Raw genomic sequence first — 17,450 nt, 5'->3', positions numbered from 1 at the left:
TGAGAGCTGAGGAGGAAAAAACATTCATTCATCCTTACATCAGAGGAAGAAGAGGAGGCGGAGGAAGAGCAGCGTCACCCATCAGCTGTCAGACAAGCACTGCAGTTTACCTTCTCCCCTCTCTTAAAACGTTTTATGAGGCATTGCAAAGAGGTTAATGTCCTTCAGGGCAGCGTATTCTGCCTTGTACAACATCGAGAGGATAAATAACCATAAATAACCAGACAGGGTCGAGCTTTTACTCATCTGTGCTCCATAGTAGCAAAAATGTTCCATTGGAGAGGCAGAGTTGAGTCAGACAAACACGTGTGGTCGTTGGGTCCATGACGTTCTGCCATTAAATGCTGCTCTGTCAAGTCAACAGCCTCAGTTTCACACTTTTTTAATGGAAGTAGATATGAGCAAACACTTGTTAAGAAGCAGGTTTGGACCCGTTTCACTTCACATACGGACAATAAAAAGTAGGAGACTTGTGAAGTAAATGTGTTTGTGATTGTGTTGATTTCGTAAGTTTAGATCAGGTATATCAGGACCGGTATAATAGAGCCATAATAACCTTGAAGTATAAAACTTTCAAGGGGTCATATTATACAGTTTTTCAACACTTTCACATGGTCTCGTTGGTCCAAAAACACTTTATTCAAAATGTATTGCCCCAAATTCAGCTTTTACTTGATTTTCATCCATTTGAATATTGGATCATAGGAGCTGCATTCAGAATCTGCTGTGTCTGTGTGAGCTGGACTGGCTCCGCCCACACATGCCCGTCTTAGGAAGAGGAGGAAGTACTTCCTCTCGTGGTGCCATGTGCCAGAGCAGAGCTGCCTAATTGTGTTAAAGGAAGGACCTACCTTGGTTGGATTGGCTAAACCCCCGATGACATCATATAGGGTTTGATTTCTGATTTGCTAATTGGAGCAACACACTTTTTAAAAACTGAAACCAGCCAGGGAGAGAGAGGACAGACTGTCTTCTCTTCTGGGGCGTCGTTCCAGGTATGGGGACGATTAGTACTGTTGGAAAACCTTTAGAAAGTGAATTTTGTATAATAAGACCTCTTTAAAGTTTTTCTTTGTTGTGTTGCAGAGTATACGGGATGGAAATGTCTACATGTTTACAAAAATCAAACAATTACTGCTGAAAATTCCTACAATTTCAACATAGAGCCAATTTCAATGGAACCTTCTGGTGCAAAATACAGTGAAACATCCCAAAACCTTCTATCGCTGTTGCATTATGGGTGTTTTTACCAATTTTCCCTGAAGATGGGGTTTATAACATTAATTGTAGAAATTCAAGGATTCGGACCAAAGGACAAAGAAATTGGACCCATATGTATAAAATATCACCATCAATAAATCAGATTATTGGTAAAAGGCATCAAAATATAATAAAATCTACAAAGCCAAGGTAGCCTGGTGCAGTAAGCTAATTTAATCAACTCACTTTCAAAATGCCAAAACAACAAATGCAACTGTATTAAATTTGTTTTCTTACCGTATCTGGATCCTCATCCAGTGCGGTTATGGCTCAAAGATGAGACATCGATACGATAAAGAGGAAATAAAAAAAACACTCCCACATGGAGAAAGTGGAGAGGAAAACTCCCTTTGAACAGGAAGAAACCTCCAACAAACAGATGCAGACAGTCGGAGAACATCTGGCTCCGCTGTTTGGGATTAGGGGACATCGAAGGAAGAAAGAAAATAACAGGACAGAAAACAACAAACAGACAAACGATCAGCATGTTGAGGCTGATTGGAGCCTCCGGAACAGATCGGGTGGTTTTAGCAATGCAAACAGAGTCTCAAATAAGTTTCACGAGGTTGTAATGTAAAAATATATCATATGAATATATATATAAAACATACAGTAAATCATTATTCACTTTGAATGATATGCATGTGTAATACAAATATGATATAAATTACATTAAATGCAATAAAACCTTTTTTTGGTTTAGAAAAAGATAATTTTTTGGGGATTATTTTTATCTTTCACCTATTCTGACACTGAAGGAGGAAATATATTGATGTGGTTAATTAACGTGAACTGTTAAAGGTGTTTATCAAACACGTTAAGTGCATTTATATTCCGATCTTTCTTGAGTCTGTTTGCTCATGCAAAATGAAATGCCATTAATGTAGACTAAAAATCATTGATATTTGATCCTGATTAATCGAAATTAATCCACAGCAACTCTGTAATTAATCTGATTGAATATTTTAATCGTTTGACAGCACTGGCTGTAACTGGATATAAAGTGATAACAGTGTTTTTTGTTTAGTATTTTAATATTCTTTTGACTGAAAATCAAACAAATTGAAATCCGACTGAATCCGATTGTATATGTCGAGGCTTTTAATCTACAAAAAACATTGATTTTCAGAGGAGAGAGACTCATTTTGCAGTTTTGAGGTTGATTCCTGCAGTTTTTTTTTATTGTGGATTTGTTCCACACCTTTGCTGTTAACCTGATGGATGTGCCCCCCCCCCCCTTTTTCCAGGGAGCCCCTGGCAGCAAAGGACCCCGAGGGGAAAAAGGAGAGGGCGGCCCTATTGTAAGTACCGTCGAAAGCATTTGATTCTATTCTGTTTGGATCGGTCCTCCTCATCTGCGTTCAAACATCACCTGGTATCTACAACAAACTCCTTCTGTGTTTAAATTCTCCTTATCTGACCTCTGACCTCGTTTGGCAGGGCCAACTCGGCCCGCGCGGAGATAACGGACCACCTGGACCCATGGGTCTGCCCGGCCCTCAGGGCCCGATTGGACTTTCCATCCCCGGAGAAGCCGTACGTCTGGAAACACGCGCACACACACACACACACACACACACACACACACACACACAAACACACACACACACACACACACACACACACACACACACACACACACACACACACACACAGTGGATCATTCAGAGATTTATCATGTAAGGGAATTTACAGGAGGATAGTGGCAGAGACTCACATTCTAACATGTCTGGGAGGAAGAGGAGATACAAAAATCCTCCGTATCTCTGAGCATTAATAAATCCCCGGCTTGGATTTCCGCCTCGGAGACGAGATGTACCCGGATTAAAATGAAACATACCCCTCACTCAGTGGCTCAGAAATGTCCCACAACGTGGACACTGACGGAAACTAAAGGAGGCAATGAGCTGATTTCAAACACGTGACAGTCGAGAGAACTGGAGCTTCTTCCAGGTCCAGTTTAACATAAAGAGATGCTGGGACAGACACACCACAGGGTTCCCACAGAAAAAGGTTCTGGCTTTTTTATGGGTTTATTGTTGAACACTTTAGAAAAACTCTGAAACATTAAAGTTGTAAAGTTTGAGTTTTCAAATGGCAGGAATTGTGGGTTTTCAAGCATTTATTCAAGATTGTTTTTTTTTTTCAAGCGTAGCATTAATTTCTTTTTTCACCAGAAAGTGGAGAACAGTTTGGGATTATGGAGCAGGAATTTCAAACAGACATTTAAAAAAATCTGAGTTTTTTCATGTTGGACTGACTTCTGTTTGGCTTTACGACAAATTTGTGTAAAAACTTCCACATCCAGGATTTAGTGCAATGAAAGATCATGAGCAGGTCTGAATCCTGACTGTGTTAAAGTGACTGTCTGTCCTTCTTCTGTCCTTTTTCCCCTCATTCGTCACTGTTTTCTTTTCTCAGGGCCGTCCTGGACCCAAAGGAGACCCCGGTGACTCTGGTCTACCTGGACAGAAAGTAAGTGCAGCTCTGGCTGTTTGTGGTAAACTGATGATTCATTCTTTTTTCTTCTTCTTTTTTTTTTTTTTTTTTTAAACCACCGCTCTGGTGAACATCCAGATGCTTTTCCAGCTGGGAGGGATTCAGCAGCTTTTTCACCGAATTCTACTTCAAATTAAATCATGCGTGTGCACGAGCCAAGAACGAGTGGCGTTGATGAATGGAGCTTAGCGTGCGGTCGGCTTCCTGCGTGGCTCTCCGCATGTCAACGGGAAGACACGAATATTTATAATAATATGTGTAATATAATATTTAGATAATTTATAATAATTAATGTTTGCTGGCATGAAGATGAAGAACATTGTGATGAAGATGAAACGGCAGGCGGATGCTACAGCTTCATCAGACCGATTTGAGCTTGGCAGAGGTTAAAGGTCAGATCATGTTGAGATGAAATCCTGTAAGCTGAGGTCCTCCTGCAAGGGGAGATCGGAGGAGATATGATCCGTTAAACGTGTTCATGAACTCCTCCACGAGCTGCTGACGTGCCCTCGGCTGACCTGCTGAGTGGTGGAGTGTTTACTTCTTAAAGCTCAAACACCTTCAGGGAGTTTCACCAGTTCAGGTCTGGAACTTGAAGTGAAGTTTGAGTCTTAACTGCTCGAGCTGCAGACTCACAAATGAGAGGATGAGTGAACTCACCTTGCACTTTAAAAATGTCTGCTGATGTCAGAGAAAACTATCAATCTTGTGGTTTTCACGTCATTCCGTGTGCCTGTCTCTTTAAGAGACGAGGCGCAAAGATTACTGTCCATTTTAATCTCATTAATCTTTTGCTCCCGCCGCATATTGGGGGCATGCACTCAAAATACAAATCTAAACATGTGAAACATTTGAGAATAGTGTGCTGGGACTTTTGAGAACGATTCCAAACAATTTCTGTAAAAATCCCCCAAAAACTTGACAAAATGTGCCACTCGAAGCCGATGGGATTTGGTTGAAAAAGGCCGCGGGGCTTCGCTATACTTTCATCTCAAGACTTTATTTAACTTTTAAATCATTATTCAGTTGTTAAATGTCTTTTTTCTCTCTTGCATTTTTTTCCACTGTTAAGTTGTGAAGTGTTTCTGGTGGCTGCTGTAACGACTGACACGTTGGAGAAGAGATTTAGTTTGGGTTGAAGGTCACCTGGAGCTTCCCCGCTGACGTTTAGCTTGTCTGGCTTCTCCGTGAAATGTGTGGTAGCAGTTAAGAACAGCCTTAAAGGCAGAAATTTAGGTTTGACTCAGCAGGAAGTCCTGGTTGGACTCAAACCCGCAGCCTTCGTACAGTCTCAGTGCCACACACTTCCTGGAGACACTAATTGAGTTAAATCTCAGCACATGGCTTTAATTCAAGTGTTTTCCCAACTGATAAGACGATAAGACTCTGTTTGGTTTGTTTTTTTTGGCTGGAACTGCATTTAGAAGTCTTTTGAGGCATAAATTACGAAACGTATTTTAAGGCACTCATTGCAGAAGGTTTCGGGTTTTCAACCCAGGTGAGGGATTATCCCGTTTTTTAAGGCATAATAGAAAGATTGATGGTTTTCTGAGGCAGACTTTGGAGGATAATTGAGTTTTTCAGGCAGAAATTGGAGGTTAGTTTAGTTTTAAGGCGGAAATAGCGAGTGCAGTGGTTGTATTTTGTCAGAAATTAAATAATGGTTGGGATTTTCAAGCAGAAGTTGAAGAATTGTTGGGGATTTTTTAGGATGAAATTAGAGAGTGGTTGTGTTTGTCAGCCCGAAATAGAAAGATAGTTGTTCTTTTTAGGCACAAATTGGAGGGTGGTGGAGTTTTTCAGGGAGAAATTGGATGATGGTTGAGTTTTTCCGGGCAGTAATTGAAGAATTGAATTTTTCAAGCAGAAATGGAAAAGTGTTTTTGTCTTGGCAGAAGTTTAAGGGTGATTGGTTCTCGGGGAGAAATTGGATGAGATGGTTGTGTTTCTCAATCGATGTAGCAAAACCTTTGGGTGTCAGAAGCACGATGTGCAGAAATGTTTGTCAAAAACAATTAAATCTTTCCGGCCGAATTTGCAAAACATTCATGTCTTTCAGGCAGATTATCAAGCTGACATTGAGACTTTCTGGAAGTTCTGTGTTAATTTGTCGCTTCCCAACGAGGGTTACCTCAACTAGTTCCTCTATAAACTCACACAGGGCAGACTGGAACACTTTACCTGAAACAAGACCTGCTGGTGGGAATCAAACCCGCAGCTTTCATCAGAAGCCTCACAGTCATGAGTCAGACTGATTAATCTGCTCTTTATGGCAGTAAAACACTGGGACCACGAGGATGTTGCTGCCGGAGCCACAGACAGGCTGCAGGTGACCGTGTTGGTGCAGATGCTATAGCAACATGCATTTAATGACTTACAGACCGGCGGCCTCGCTTCATAATGGCCTATAAAACGGATCTGGAGAGGATTATGTTGCTTGTAAATCTTATGCCGAGGCATCAAAGACAAGAGAGAACCGACCATAAAAAGTAGTGCACCGCGTTTCTGCGCAAATGAGCGCGAGCGGAAGATTTACCCTCCGACGACGTGCCGAGACAAACCGCTTCAAGTCGGTCGGACGCAGCCGAGGCGACGTCCTGAGCTCCGCTTTGTTTTGTGTTTGTCTGCAGGGCTCGCCCGGCCCTCGTGGACCCTCCGGCCCGATCGGACCGGCTGGAGTGCGGGTGAGTGCACATGGGTAGCTCTAGTAACGGCATTCCGGATTCATGCCGCATGGAGTGTACCGCCTTAACGTCTCGTTTTGGGTTTCCAGGGTCCTCAGGGGAAGGAAGGATCGACCGGACCCAGAGGCCCTGCAGGGCCAATGGTAAGACTTTCAGTAAAATGACATGTGGACCCGAAGCCTCAAGGAGGCGATGAAGCCTGAGTTGATGTTTCACTGGACTTGTCTGCTCTCGTGCAGGGACCTCCAGGGTCTCCTGGAATACCGGGATCTGCAGGAAAACCAGGAAACCCCGGAGACACTGGTTCACCTGTGAGTGTCCTTGTTTGAGCAACATCCAGGTTCGACGCGCCGGATGCATGTGGAGACCAATTGTTTTGTTTTTCTGTTTTCAGGGTGCTGTCGGTTCCAAAGGAGACAGGGGAGAGAGAGTGAGTGAAGCGTCATTGTTCACGTTCAATCTGCTGCACGACATTTAAGGAGTTTTCTAGAATCTGTGTTAAAACGATGAGAAAAAAAAACTAAACTTGACAAAAAGCTGAGTGAGACGACTTGTTAGGAAGTCATCTTCTTTGTGTATTCATGAGATCTGTAGAACATCGCTGACAGTCGGGATTAAAGTGAGTTAGTTGCTGCAAATAAGCAGTAACTAGTGATCTGGTAAAGTCACTCTTGTGTTACTTTAACTTGTTTTCCTCAGGCTCCGTTTACACAGCAATGTTTGGAAAACGATGTTCGTTTACATGGAAACGCTGAAAACGATGTCATTAGCATGCCAGTTGCTGCTGCTGTTTGTTTTTTGTAATTAAACCACACAGATGCAGCAACAATACGATATAAACAGAGCATGTGCAGAAGAACAGTTTACTCCCTCTGTGGGGCGCATGACCAGTCGCAGCGTTACAGAAAAGTTGCGTTGTCCACCGTTTCCGCGGAGACGGAGCCGGACCGTTTTCGTCAACTTCAACCTCTGCCGCTGTTTTCAAAAAGTTGCGTTTTCAGTGGCTCCGAAACGGCGTTGACGTGCAAACGGACACCCGAAATGCAACAAAACGTTTCTGTTTTCACTTAAAAAAGTTTTCATGGAAACACGGTCTCTACGTGTTAATAGCAGACCTGGATACATGCTAATGCTACCATGACTTAGTCATGGTAGCATGACTAAGTCATTCTGAACCTGCAGCCTTAAGGTTCAGAATTTAACGCTATTGCTGATAATCGCTGAGTGAGCAGCTTTTCAACCGTCCATATTTGAGAAAAGTAAAACGTGATGATCCCAGATATACTTAAGTAGCTGCTACTAACTGTACTATTCCGTCACTGAGATGACCGCAGCAGCGTCACAGTAACATGTTACTTTACAGTGACAGTTACTTTTCAGCCGCTCTGTGGGTTTTATTATGGACCTTCTCCCGGGAAACAGTTTCCACTGACGGTTGAAACAGAACAGCATTGTCTTGTACGTATGTATATAAAGTTCTTTCTCTCTGCTCACAGGGCGACTTCGCTCCTCAGAACATGATGCGATCCATTGCCAGACAAGTTTGTGTGCAGCTCGTCAGCGGTAAATAGCTCCTAATTTTTTCCTCCGAGCCACATTTGGAAGAGTTTTCAGCAGCTGGAAGAACAAACCGCCTCAGAGTCTCACACTTCAAGGCTTTTTTCTTTTCTTTTTTTTTGTGTGTCTTTCATTTTTCCAGACCAAATGTCTCGCGTCAACTCGTTACTGAACCAGATCCCCAACGGCGTCCGCAGCGCCAACCCGGGGCCCCCGGGCCCCGGCGGACCCCCCGGCAGGCAGGGACCCCGCGGAGAGCCTGGCGCGGCAGGCAGGAACGGCTTCCCCGGGAGCCCCGGCTTACCCGGCCAGCAGGGAGAGAGAGGTACGAGATCTGCCATCAATAACAGCTCAGGTTAACAAAACCAACCGGCGGACTTTCAAACGAGAGCACAAGACGCTGCGCGGCGATTAGTTGTTAATTTAAAATGAACCAAATCATCAAAAGATCCTGAAGTCACCTGATAGATTACTGGTAAAAATAAAACTAAACAGGTTTTCTTCCTTTTGAGTTTTGATCATTTTACTTTAAGCTCATCAGGAATACACATCAGATTCAAAACACACAATAGAGATGCAGTTTTTTGTTATAAAAGTATTAGAAGATAATGAGTTTATCATCAAAAAAGATTAAATGTGAGTGTAATACCTATTCTGCCCATTGGGTGGCAGTATAATCAAGAAAATACATCAGAAATCAAAAAAGACAATGGGGGGGGGTAATGGTGTACTATGGAAGGTTACTGTAATGCGACGTTTGTCCATCGGGTGCCACTGGTGAGTCTAAATCAAATCTAACTTCTCGTTTCTGTTTGAGCTATTTTCTTTTAATCTTTAGATCTATAAATAACACTTCTTTATTCTTTCTATGCTTACACTGGTCACTGTTTAGCTTTGTGATTCTTCTGTGCGCCTGTTTCTTTAAACTGTGAAGTGCCAACTTTACTGTCCAAGACACCCGTTTAATTTGATTGATTTTCTTCTGAAGGGCTTTCGGCAACAACTTTTATATCTTTTGTAACTTTTCGCAACTGTGCACACGCAACATGCACATCAAAACGAATGACAATTCGTGAATAATGTGACGTGACGTTCATCAATAATTCGGCAAAAAGTCTCCGTAAAAAATCATAAAAAAACCCTGCAAAAACTGGACTAGTCAAAGTGGACGGGATCACGTGTGGGAGCACGTACACAAAAGGCACGTCAAAATGTGGGGAAAATTTGAGAATAGCTTGTTTGGACTTTAGTTAATGATTCTGCAAATTGTTTCCGCAAAAAAAAAAAAAACACCTCAAAGCAATTGGCCAGTCAAAGCAGGTGGGATTTTGGTGAAAAACACAAACTGGAGGCGATGCTGGTCGGCGGGCACACACAAAATTTAATCTGAAATTCTCTAGTTATGATTCAATATTACTTATTTGATTTTTATTCTGTTTTGTAGATATTCTAACTTTCTATTCTATTAATTCTGTGTAGAGCCACCCTGTAAAAGAATTTCTTTCTGGGATTAATAAAGCATTCCTATTCTATTCTATTCTATTCTATTCTTCTTAGACTGAGAACACTCAAGATCAGAGTGTGACTCTCTACACCATCTTGTGGCAGAAAGTGGCATTACAAGGCTGAATCGCCTGAAGCTATTTAGCTCGCGGGCTATTTTCAGTTTTAATTCTTGCAGCACTGTACACTGACGTCTCTGATGGAAACTGTATTTACTCACAATGTTTTTCACGTTTTCACCTAAACAAATCGTAGGTATTTTAGCTTTAAAGTAACTTGAGAATACAAACTTGTTAGGATGAAATCAGCAACACTTCCTACAAATCACCAACCACTGCAATTCTGCTTAAATTCAATAATAATGATTCATATAATATATATATAATATTCTTTATGAAACATGAGTGAAAACAATTGTTAGGGACCTTCTTTAATTCGTTCATGCAAAAATCCTGATTTCCAAAGTAACTAGATGTATAGTTATTATTTTTCTAATGTGCAGTTGATACGTCCCCGAGGTGCAGTTCTTAAGATTACACAGCAGCAACAAAACACATACAGTCCAATATCGTAGAAATGAGACTTACGAATGTTAAATAGTTGTAGGCGGAATGCTGGCACTTGGCTGCTGGACGCAGCAGTGGATGGTGAGTCATCTGGCTGTAGAAGACTTCTGCTTCTGGTTTGGCTTTTTTAGTTTGTCTGGACAAAACAGACATTGTCTACATTTTGCTTGGTGGCTCTTTTAGGTTTCTGAATATTTGTTGTGAAGTACCGACTCCAGTATTTTTCTCGTGAGATTTGTGTTTGTTTCTTGCAGGTCAGGCAGGAGAGAAAGGTGAACGAGGAACTTCCAGTGTGGGACCGAAGGGACAGAGAGGACCTCCAGGTACGTCTGGAAACGCTTCACAGCAGGAGTGACAGGCGGGTTTTAGTTCAGGGGCCACACACAGCTCGAGTTGCCCGGACTGGTATATAGTGCCAAAATAAAATTTTTAACTTTAATGTTTTACTTTGTTGTGTCGCAGAAGATACGTGATGAAAATGTTTATATTTTCATCAAAAAAAAGCAAACAATTACTACGGAAAACGACTACAATCTCAACATAAAACCATTTTTAATGGAACCTTCTGCTGCAAAATACAGTGAAATGTTTTAAAAAAAAACTTCTCCTATAGCTGTTGCATTCTGGGTGTTTTTACAAACCCCCCCCGACAGCACAGCTTTGAGGTTAAATGCCAGTTTGTTATCATAGCGGCATCACCGATATCTCATTGACTTGGTGGCTCGGAGTTGAAAAGTTAAACCACTAAAAACCGGCGGCCCTTTGCACGGTGTGCGAAGCCAAACCGGCGCTGATGGAGGCTGTGAGCAGGTGGAGGTGGAATGAGGAAATCCCAGAGGGTCAATCCAGAAAAGCGGGAAGGACGTCACGTCCCAGCGAGATAAAGCTGCAAGTCTTCATCCTGCCCGTCCGGTCGCACTTCATCCAGTCCCGCTCTAATCCTGCGGCGCGTCAGAGGAGAGATAACGGTGGCGGTGGAGGAGAGGCTCGCGCTGCACACGTCCAGGGAGGAGCAGACGCTCGGTCAGGAAACTTTCCAAGCCGAGTCTAGACGCGGCGCGGAGGAGGAAAAGGGATCAGCGAGTCGCACTTTTTTTTTTTTTTTTTTGCACTCTTTAATTTCGACGTTCCGAGCGCCGCGTCCGAGACTGTCAGCAGCAACTGAACTTCTCCCAAAGACATTTATCGTCTTTCCAGCTGGAGTCGAAACGCCGCGACGGTACTGAGCCACAATTATCTGTTTTTGCTTCAAGGATCATAAAACTCTGCCTGGAGGGTTCTATCCCCCCCCCCCCCCCCCCCCCCCCCCCCCCCCGAGTCTGAAGCAAGACGCAGGAACAGTTTGATGTGAAGAACACAAACAACAACTGAAAGGAAAACAAGCTTTGTGGAAGTTTCTACGATCCATAAAACAAACAGGAGTTTGACTCGGTGCACCAGCCCACGATGAGCATCTTCTATCAAATATCACAGAATGTGAGATGAGACATGAAGTTTTCCCACAAAAGGAAGAAAAAGAAAGCGTTTAAAACCCACTTAAGAAATGGCTTGAATGTCCTATTTTTATTTTATTTTTCCAGGTAGAAAACATCTGCTTTTTATGTGCCGCGTTCATGCTGATCGTTCATCTGCATCACCGCAACGATTCAAGAAGTGAAAAGTTGAACTACTTCAGCCCGTTTTTCTCCGAATGGCGGTTCAGACTTGAGCCCAACTGCCCGGAAACCACAAAACAAACTTAAATACCATATAAATGATCATCACAGACTCTTAAAGGTTATAAAGATGGCATCAGATGTGTCTGGAAAGTACTTCTAAAACTTGACTTTTTCCTGGCGGTCCACCGGGATGCTGATGCGTCTGGTTTTGACAAAACATCACAGTGAAGCCAAACTTTGTGGACAAACCTGCTCTCATAAACGTACAAGACGAAGAGCTTCCAAAGATAAGCACGGAGGGCTTTGCTACAGATTCCAGAGAGTGTCTGGTCATGGTTTGTTGTGGTTTTCACCGCCTCACTCCTGCCGGAGGTCCTCCTGTGACCGTCTGCACCGACCCGAGACAATCAAAGTGTTTGATTAACGTTTCACTGTGTTTTGCAGCAGAAGGTTTCATTAAAACGAAGAAAAACTTACAGACCAAAAAATGTCAAAAGTATTGACGTGATAAAACGTTTTGGTTACCCGCCGGTAAACAAGCATGAAAACTGAGTGAAACGAAGCGCTGATCCTCAAGCCGTCGCCACCTCGGCTGTGTTTATTGATGTCTTTGGTTGTTTTGACCCACCAGGTCCAGCAGGAGAAACCAGGACGGGCTCCACAGGGCAGCCAGGCTCTGCTGGACCTCGCGGCCCCCCTGGACGTCCGGGCCACGCTGGGATCCGCGGGCCCCCCGGACCCCCCGGGTACTGCGACTCCTCTCAGTGCGTCGGTATTCCTTACAACGGGCAAGGATATGCAGGTACGTAAAGACAGTGGCTTGTTTTGTTTTTTTCAAATTTAACCCTAATCTGGGATGAAACATCCGGCACACCAACGTTTTAGAGGAGAAACACTCGATTCCTGTCATCGGAGTCGGGGGAGGAGTGTGGAGATGCTCTAGGATGTTATAAGATCTGGATTTACCCGGGCAAGTCGACATTCCCCTCAATGAACTTTCACCTGAGGATTTCCAAATTCACCTAAAATAAGTCTTTATTCACGAGACCAGGTCTGCATTTAATAAATTCCTTGCCTTAACTTTCCGAGGAGCAATCTAGTTTACCGAGTTGGTCTACCTGCCTCTGTGAGCGATTCTGGTTAGGACAAACAAACAAACAAACAAACAAACAAACAAACAAACTCAGCCACTTTCAAACTCCAGATCTTCAGGCAAGTTTCAACTGAGGTCCACCACCAGTATCCATGTTTTAGTAAAGGAACATGGGATTTCTGTGTTGTGACGACTCTTAATTTTAAATGGACCTTTTTTCTCCTGGTTGGTCTCAACTCACTGAGCAGGTCTTAATTCACGTCTGTTCAATGCAGTTCACAAGAACAAGTCCGACTTTATTTGAGCAGATCTGAATCTTCATGGAACGGAAAATGGTTTCCAAAACAGAAACGATACGTCCTCACTTGAGACGTCGTCGTATAAACGGGTCCTGAACCCACTTGGTTCAGGACTTGGTTCCTGGAGCCGGGTCTGGATTTACCCCCGAAGACCTGTGGTCTTAGTTCCCCTGGAATCCACAAGTAAACCTCAGTCCTCACTCCTCCCCTGACCCCGGTCCTCGCTGGAATGCGTGTCTTTCCTCCAAACGTTGCAGCAAATTTAGCAGTAGCATTAATATTAATGCATGGGACTAATCGGCAGAGACACTGAGAAGTTTGTTGATTCGCTGTCTTGCGCCCTGACCTGACTGACACCTTCTTCATCCTCTCTGGCCTGTTGCAGGTTAACGCTCAGGTTAGACTTTCTTGTGCTGCTTTCACTGACATCCTGAACACAAAAAGTCCTGTAACCCAAACACTCGCTCGTACGCTGTAGAGCTGTTTAAAAGGATAACCCGCCAGAGGAACGCAAAAACAAAACAAAACACGCAAAAACAAACATTAACAAACTGTGCTGGAGAAAAAGAAGGGAAGGAGTACTAACATCGACTCACAGCCCGGTAGAAAACAGAGCAGCGCCCGCAGCAGCACCGACCTCTAACGGCCTGTTTGCATCTCGGAGACCGAACAAAGAAACCTTGTGTTCAGTGGAGGAGCATGCACCAAACAACAACAACAACAACAACAACAACACCACGCAAATACTAACACCGGTGGATGTGTAGCAGAGAGCAGCCTCCTCAGCATCACCAGCAACAACAACAACAACAACAACAACAACAACCCAGCAGCAGCAGCAGCAGCAGCAGCAGCATTCTCTCTCCATGTGACGTGTAAATAAACTAATTTGTGCCTTGTAAATGATTTCTGAACCAAGTGCACTAAATTTAAGATCTGTCCAGCCTCCAGCTTCTGCCTCGCAAACAACAAACCGCTGCTTGCTGAATGCCAATAAAATAAAATAAAATCGCCTCTTTTTGTTGGACAGTGTTTCTGTAGCTGTTTGAAGCTGCTCAGGGTCAAACTGAACCACTTCTGCATATGTACAACAACAACCCAGCTTTTCTCCTTTTCTTTTTTTTTTTTTTTTTTTTTTTAAATCTTCAGATTGATTTTGTTTGATCTTCCTCCACAAACCACCTCCACTGTATCTCTGCATCACAACTACTAACAGTTTAACCCCGAATGAGTAGAAAAAGTAGATTTTTCTCTGAAAGACGTTTTGCATTTGTGAAAGTTGTGAAGAAGCAACGGTGTTGTGACGATCTGAGCTTCCCTCGTTTGCTCGACGGTGTTTTCAAGTGAAAAAGCCAAAACCTTTGTTGCTTTTTTACGCGACAACGGTGCACAGAGCCGCTGAGAACACAACTTTTTGAAACCGCTCTGACTCCATCTCTGTGGAAACGGACGAAAACACAACTTTTTAAAAAATGTTATGGCTCCGTCTCCATGTGGACGGTGTTTTAGAGTTATCAGTGTTTATTACAAATTGTTCTCCGTGTGGTTTCGAAGCAAAAAACACAAAAAGGATGCATTTTCACTTGAAACATTGCGTAAACGGGGTCTACCTTTGTTGGAGATGTTAAGCAGGGGTGTGTCCAATGGAAGGGGGGGGGGATCCACAAAAATCCTTCATAATAATCTTAATATTCGCCAATGCTAAATTTTAAGCTTTAATCTTGTTTGATTGCTAATACTTGGAGGCTTTAGCCTAAAAATCACTTGTCGAGTCAATAATTAAGTCACATTTCAACTCTTCATGCAAGATACAAGATGCTTGTTCCATAATATTTTGTCTTCATCTTCTAAACAGTCAAACCCATCGCTTTGTTCATTACATTTATTCAGCAGCTGTTGGCCTGCCTGCAATAGAATATTCAGTATTATGTCACATTGAAGGTGAAAGTAAAAAGGTTTAGTTTTCCCAACAACTTATATAAAAGCAATGACAACATTCAAAAAACATTTGGTTTGATAGGTGATTTCACACTATATGATGCCCCCGTCTTTAATTATCAAGGTTGAATGACAAAACCAAACAGTGCAACATGGATGGAATTGAACTCTACTCATCACAAGAAAATAATACAAAATAAAAATGCAACTTCGTAGTGTATTTGAAAATAAAAAAAAAAAATTTTTTAATTAATTGAGTTTAAATAATGAATGAATGAATCTTTTCACGGTGTCCCGACTTGAACTCTGACATGTTTGGCACTTTGAAATTGAGTTGCTTAATTGACTTTATAAAGATTTTATTACATTTCAATGCCTTTTACCACTAATATATTTTATCAATGACCTCGTTTTAAACATATGGGTACAAGCCTCAAAGCCATGCTGTCAGGGTGAGTTTGTACAAACACCCACAATGCAACAGTTCAATTGTCTTTACATTGAGATTGTACTCATTTGCATAGTTTGGTTTTGTGAAAATATCAAAATTTTCATCAGGTGTAGTCGTTGTAGCACCACAACAAAGAAAAACATTAATGTTAAAATTTAAAGGTTATTCTGGCACTATTTTCCCCACACAAGATTGATTTTGGCTGAACGTCGCCTCCTTCCCTAGAACGTCTTAAAAAGTGACATGCCTCCGGCTAGGAGACAAAAAAAAGTGTCCCCCTGGACCCACGTGGACACGCCCCTGCTCCTCACTAACCCGCTGCTGAACAACAAACAAACTCCATTGTAAACTTGCCATTCTTTTATTTTATTTTTTTCTTGTGCATGCTGCGAAACAAACAAACAAACAAACAAAACTGAGAGGGAAAAGTATGATGCTCATACTGGCCCAAAACAATCACTATCTCCGAGCAGGCACCCGAGTCGTCCCGGTCCCAGCGGAGGAAGACGTTTCACAAAACCAGCGTCGGAAGAGATCGCTATCAAGGAAGGCGCCCGACGGGCTCACGTCATAAAAAACCCCGCCGTCTTCCCACTTTTCTGTTTCTCTTAGTTCAACCTGTGCCTGTTGTTGGGTTCATGCGCAGAAATGAAATGGGGTTTGACACCTCGGCTTTATTGGAAAATACCTTTAAATGCTTCAGATGTGTGTGAATATAATTGGTTTGTGTGGCAGGTGAAGGGTCTGGATGGACGGACGGACGGAGGGTGGGGAGGGTGTTGTATTGATAGGCAGAATTGTTTCTTTTTTTTTTTGTTTTGTTTTTAAACATAAGAAAAGAAAAAAAAAGTGCCTGTGAGCTTTTTCCTTTTCCAATTGTGTGTTTTGCTTGTAACATATTTGCAATTGAGGTTGTGTCGATGGGCAGTGTTGAACAGTGCACTCATTGTAACGGGGCGGTAGCGGCCAAAAGAAAACGTTCACGGTGTCGAGACGTCAGAAGAGGAATAATATCTTTTGCTTTTCTTTTTTTTCTATTTTTTTTTTCCCTCTCTGTCACGGTTCACTCAGTATGTTAAATATAACCGCTGTCACTCGGTTCAGTTTCAGATAAACGCCGCTTTCATTTTGTATCTCCAGGCTTAGTATTTATCAGTTTTACTTTACTCCGTCACAGCTAACTTTACCAAAGGTGGAATTGCATGTCTGTGGTGTATATTTAGTACATGTTTGTGTTACATTTCATTTTCATTTATTTTTTTTTTAAACCAGAATATAGTTGTTGTCATGCTTGTCATTTTCTCAGTATGGAAAGCGGTCGAACGCCTGCGTGCAAGACTATGGAAATGGTGTTGCTGCTTCATGTTTTCGCCGCAGATTGTGAATTCCACAGCCTTATTTTCTTATTTATTTCTGAAAACAGAAGAGGCATTTTTCAATAAAACTACTGAAAATCTACACGGGAGTGGAGTTTGTTTTGTGAGAGACCGAAGAAGAAACCAAAACCAGAACAAACCACAATGGATTGGCCAGGCGATGGTTTAAAAGACATTGTTTTGCCTATTTTTCCAGACTCACGTTGCAGTCAGACACACTGAGGAGCAAACTCAAATGTCATTCAGCTGGTTTTCCTTTGGCGACGGTGGAGTGAAACTGCAGGAAAGACAAGTCAAAGTATCTCGGGTGGGGGGAGGGGCGGGGTTCAGATGGTGTCTGGAACTCATGTAGATTGTGGCTGAAAGTACAAAGTCGATCTACTACAAAAGTCCCAACAGTCTTATTTACAACAACATGAACACATTGATAAACCACTACTTCAAAGAAGAAAGCATACTTACTATGAGAGTTGAGATTAAAGTCTAAATCTGGAGCAACACAGTTCAGAAAACACTTACGAAGCCAAACTAATCAACTTCAGTAATCTCCTTGGAGACCTGCTGGA

At 42.5% G+C, this 17,450-nt stretch overlaps 1 protein-coding gene across 6 annotated transcripts in view; it reads left to right on the top strand.

The window, feature by feature from the left end:
- Positions 1–16,966, top strand: part of col12a1b (collagen, type XII, alpha 1b) — a 143,144-nt gene extending 126,178 nt beyond the window's left edge. For 5 of the 6 annotated variants that reach the window (XM_080490675.1, XM_080490677.1, XM_080490676.1 and 2 more), the window contains 12 exons: positions 2,508–2,561; positions 2,701–2,796; positions 3,682–3,735; positions 6,390–6,443; positions 6,533–6,586; positions 6,683–6,754; positions 6,838–6,873; positions 7,940–8,006; positions 8,143–8,325; positions 10,324–10,392; positions 12,359–12,529; positions 15,982–16,966. In XM_080490675.1, the coding sequence (XP_080346801.1) occupies positions 2,508–2,561; positions 2,701–2,796; positions 3,682–3,735; positions 6,390–6,443; positions 6,533–6,586; positions 6,683–6,754; positions 6,838–6,873; positions 7,940–8,006; positions 8,143–8,325; positions 10,324–10,392; positions 12,359–12,529; positions 15,982–16,082 (1,011 nt within the window). In that variant the 3' untranslated portion in view covers positions 16,083–16,966. Of the gene's footprint in view, positions 1–2,507; positions 2,562–2,700; positions 2,797–3,681; positions 3,736–6,389; positions 6,444–6,532; positions 6,587–6,682; positions 6,755–6,837; positions 6,874–7,939; positions 8,007–8,142; positions 8,326–10,323; positions 10,393–12,358; positions 12,530–13,504; positions 15,923–15,981 lie in introns of those variants that run through there. The other variant, XM_080490678.1, reaches the window with a different exon arrangement.
- The last annotated feature ends 484 nt before the right edge of the window (positions 16,967–17,450 follow it).

Source organism: Lipophrys pholis, assembly GCF_963383615.2.
Source record: "Lipophrys pholis genome assembly, chromosome: 21".
NCBI classification, from domain to species: domain Eukaryota; kingdom Metazoa; phylum Chordata; class Actinopteri; order Blenniiformes; family Blenniidae; genus Lipophrys; species Lipophrys pholis.
Note: the sequence above shows the minus strand (reverse complement) of the source record. Positions and strands in the feature narration are given on the sequence as shown.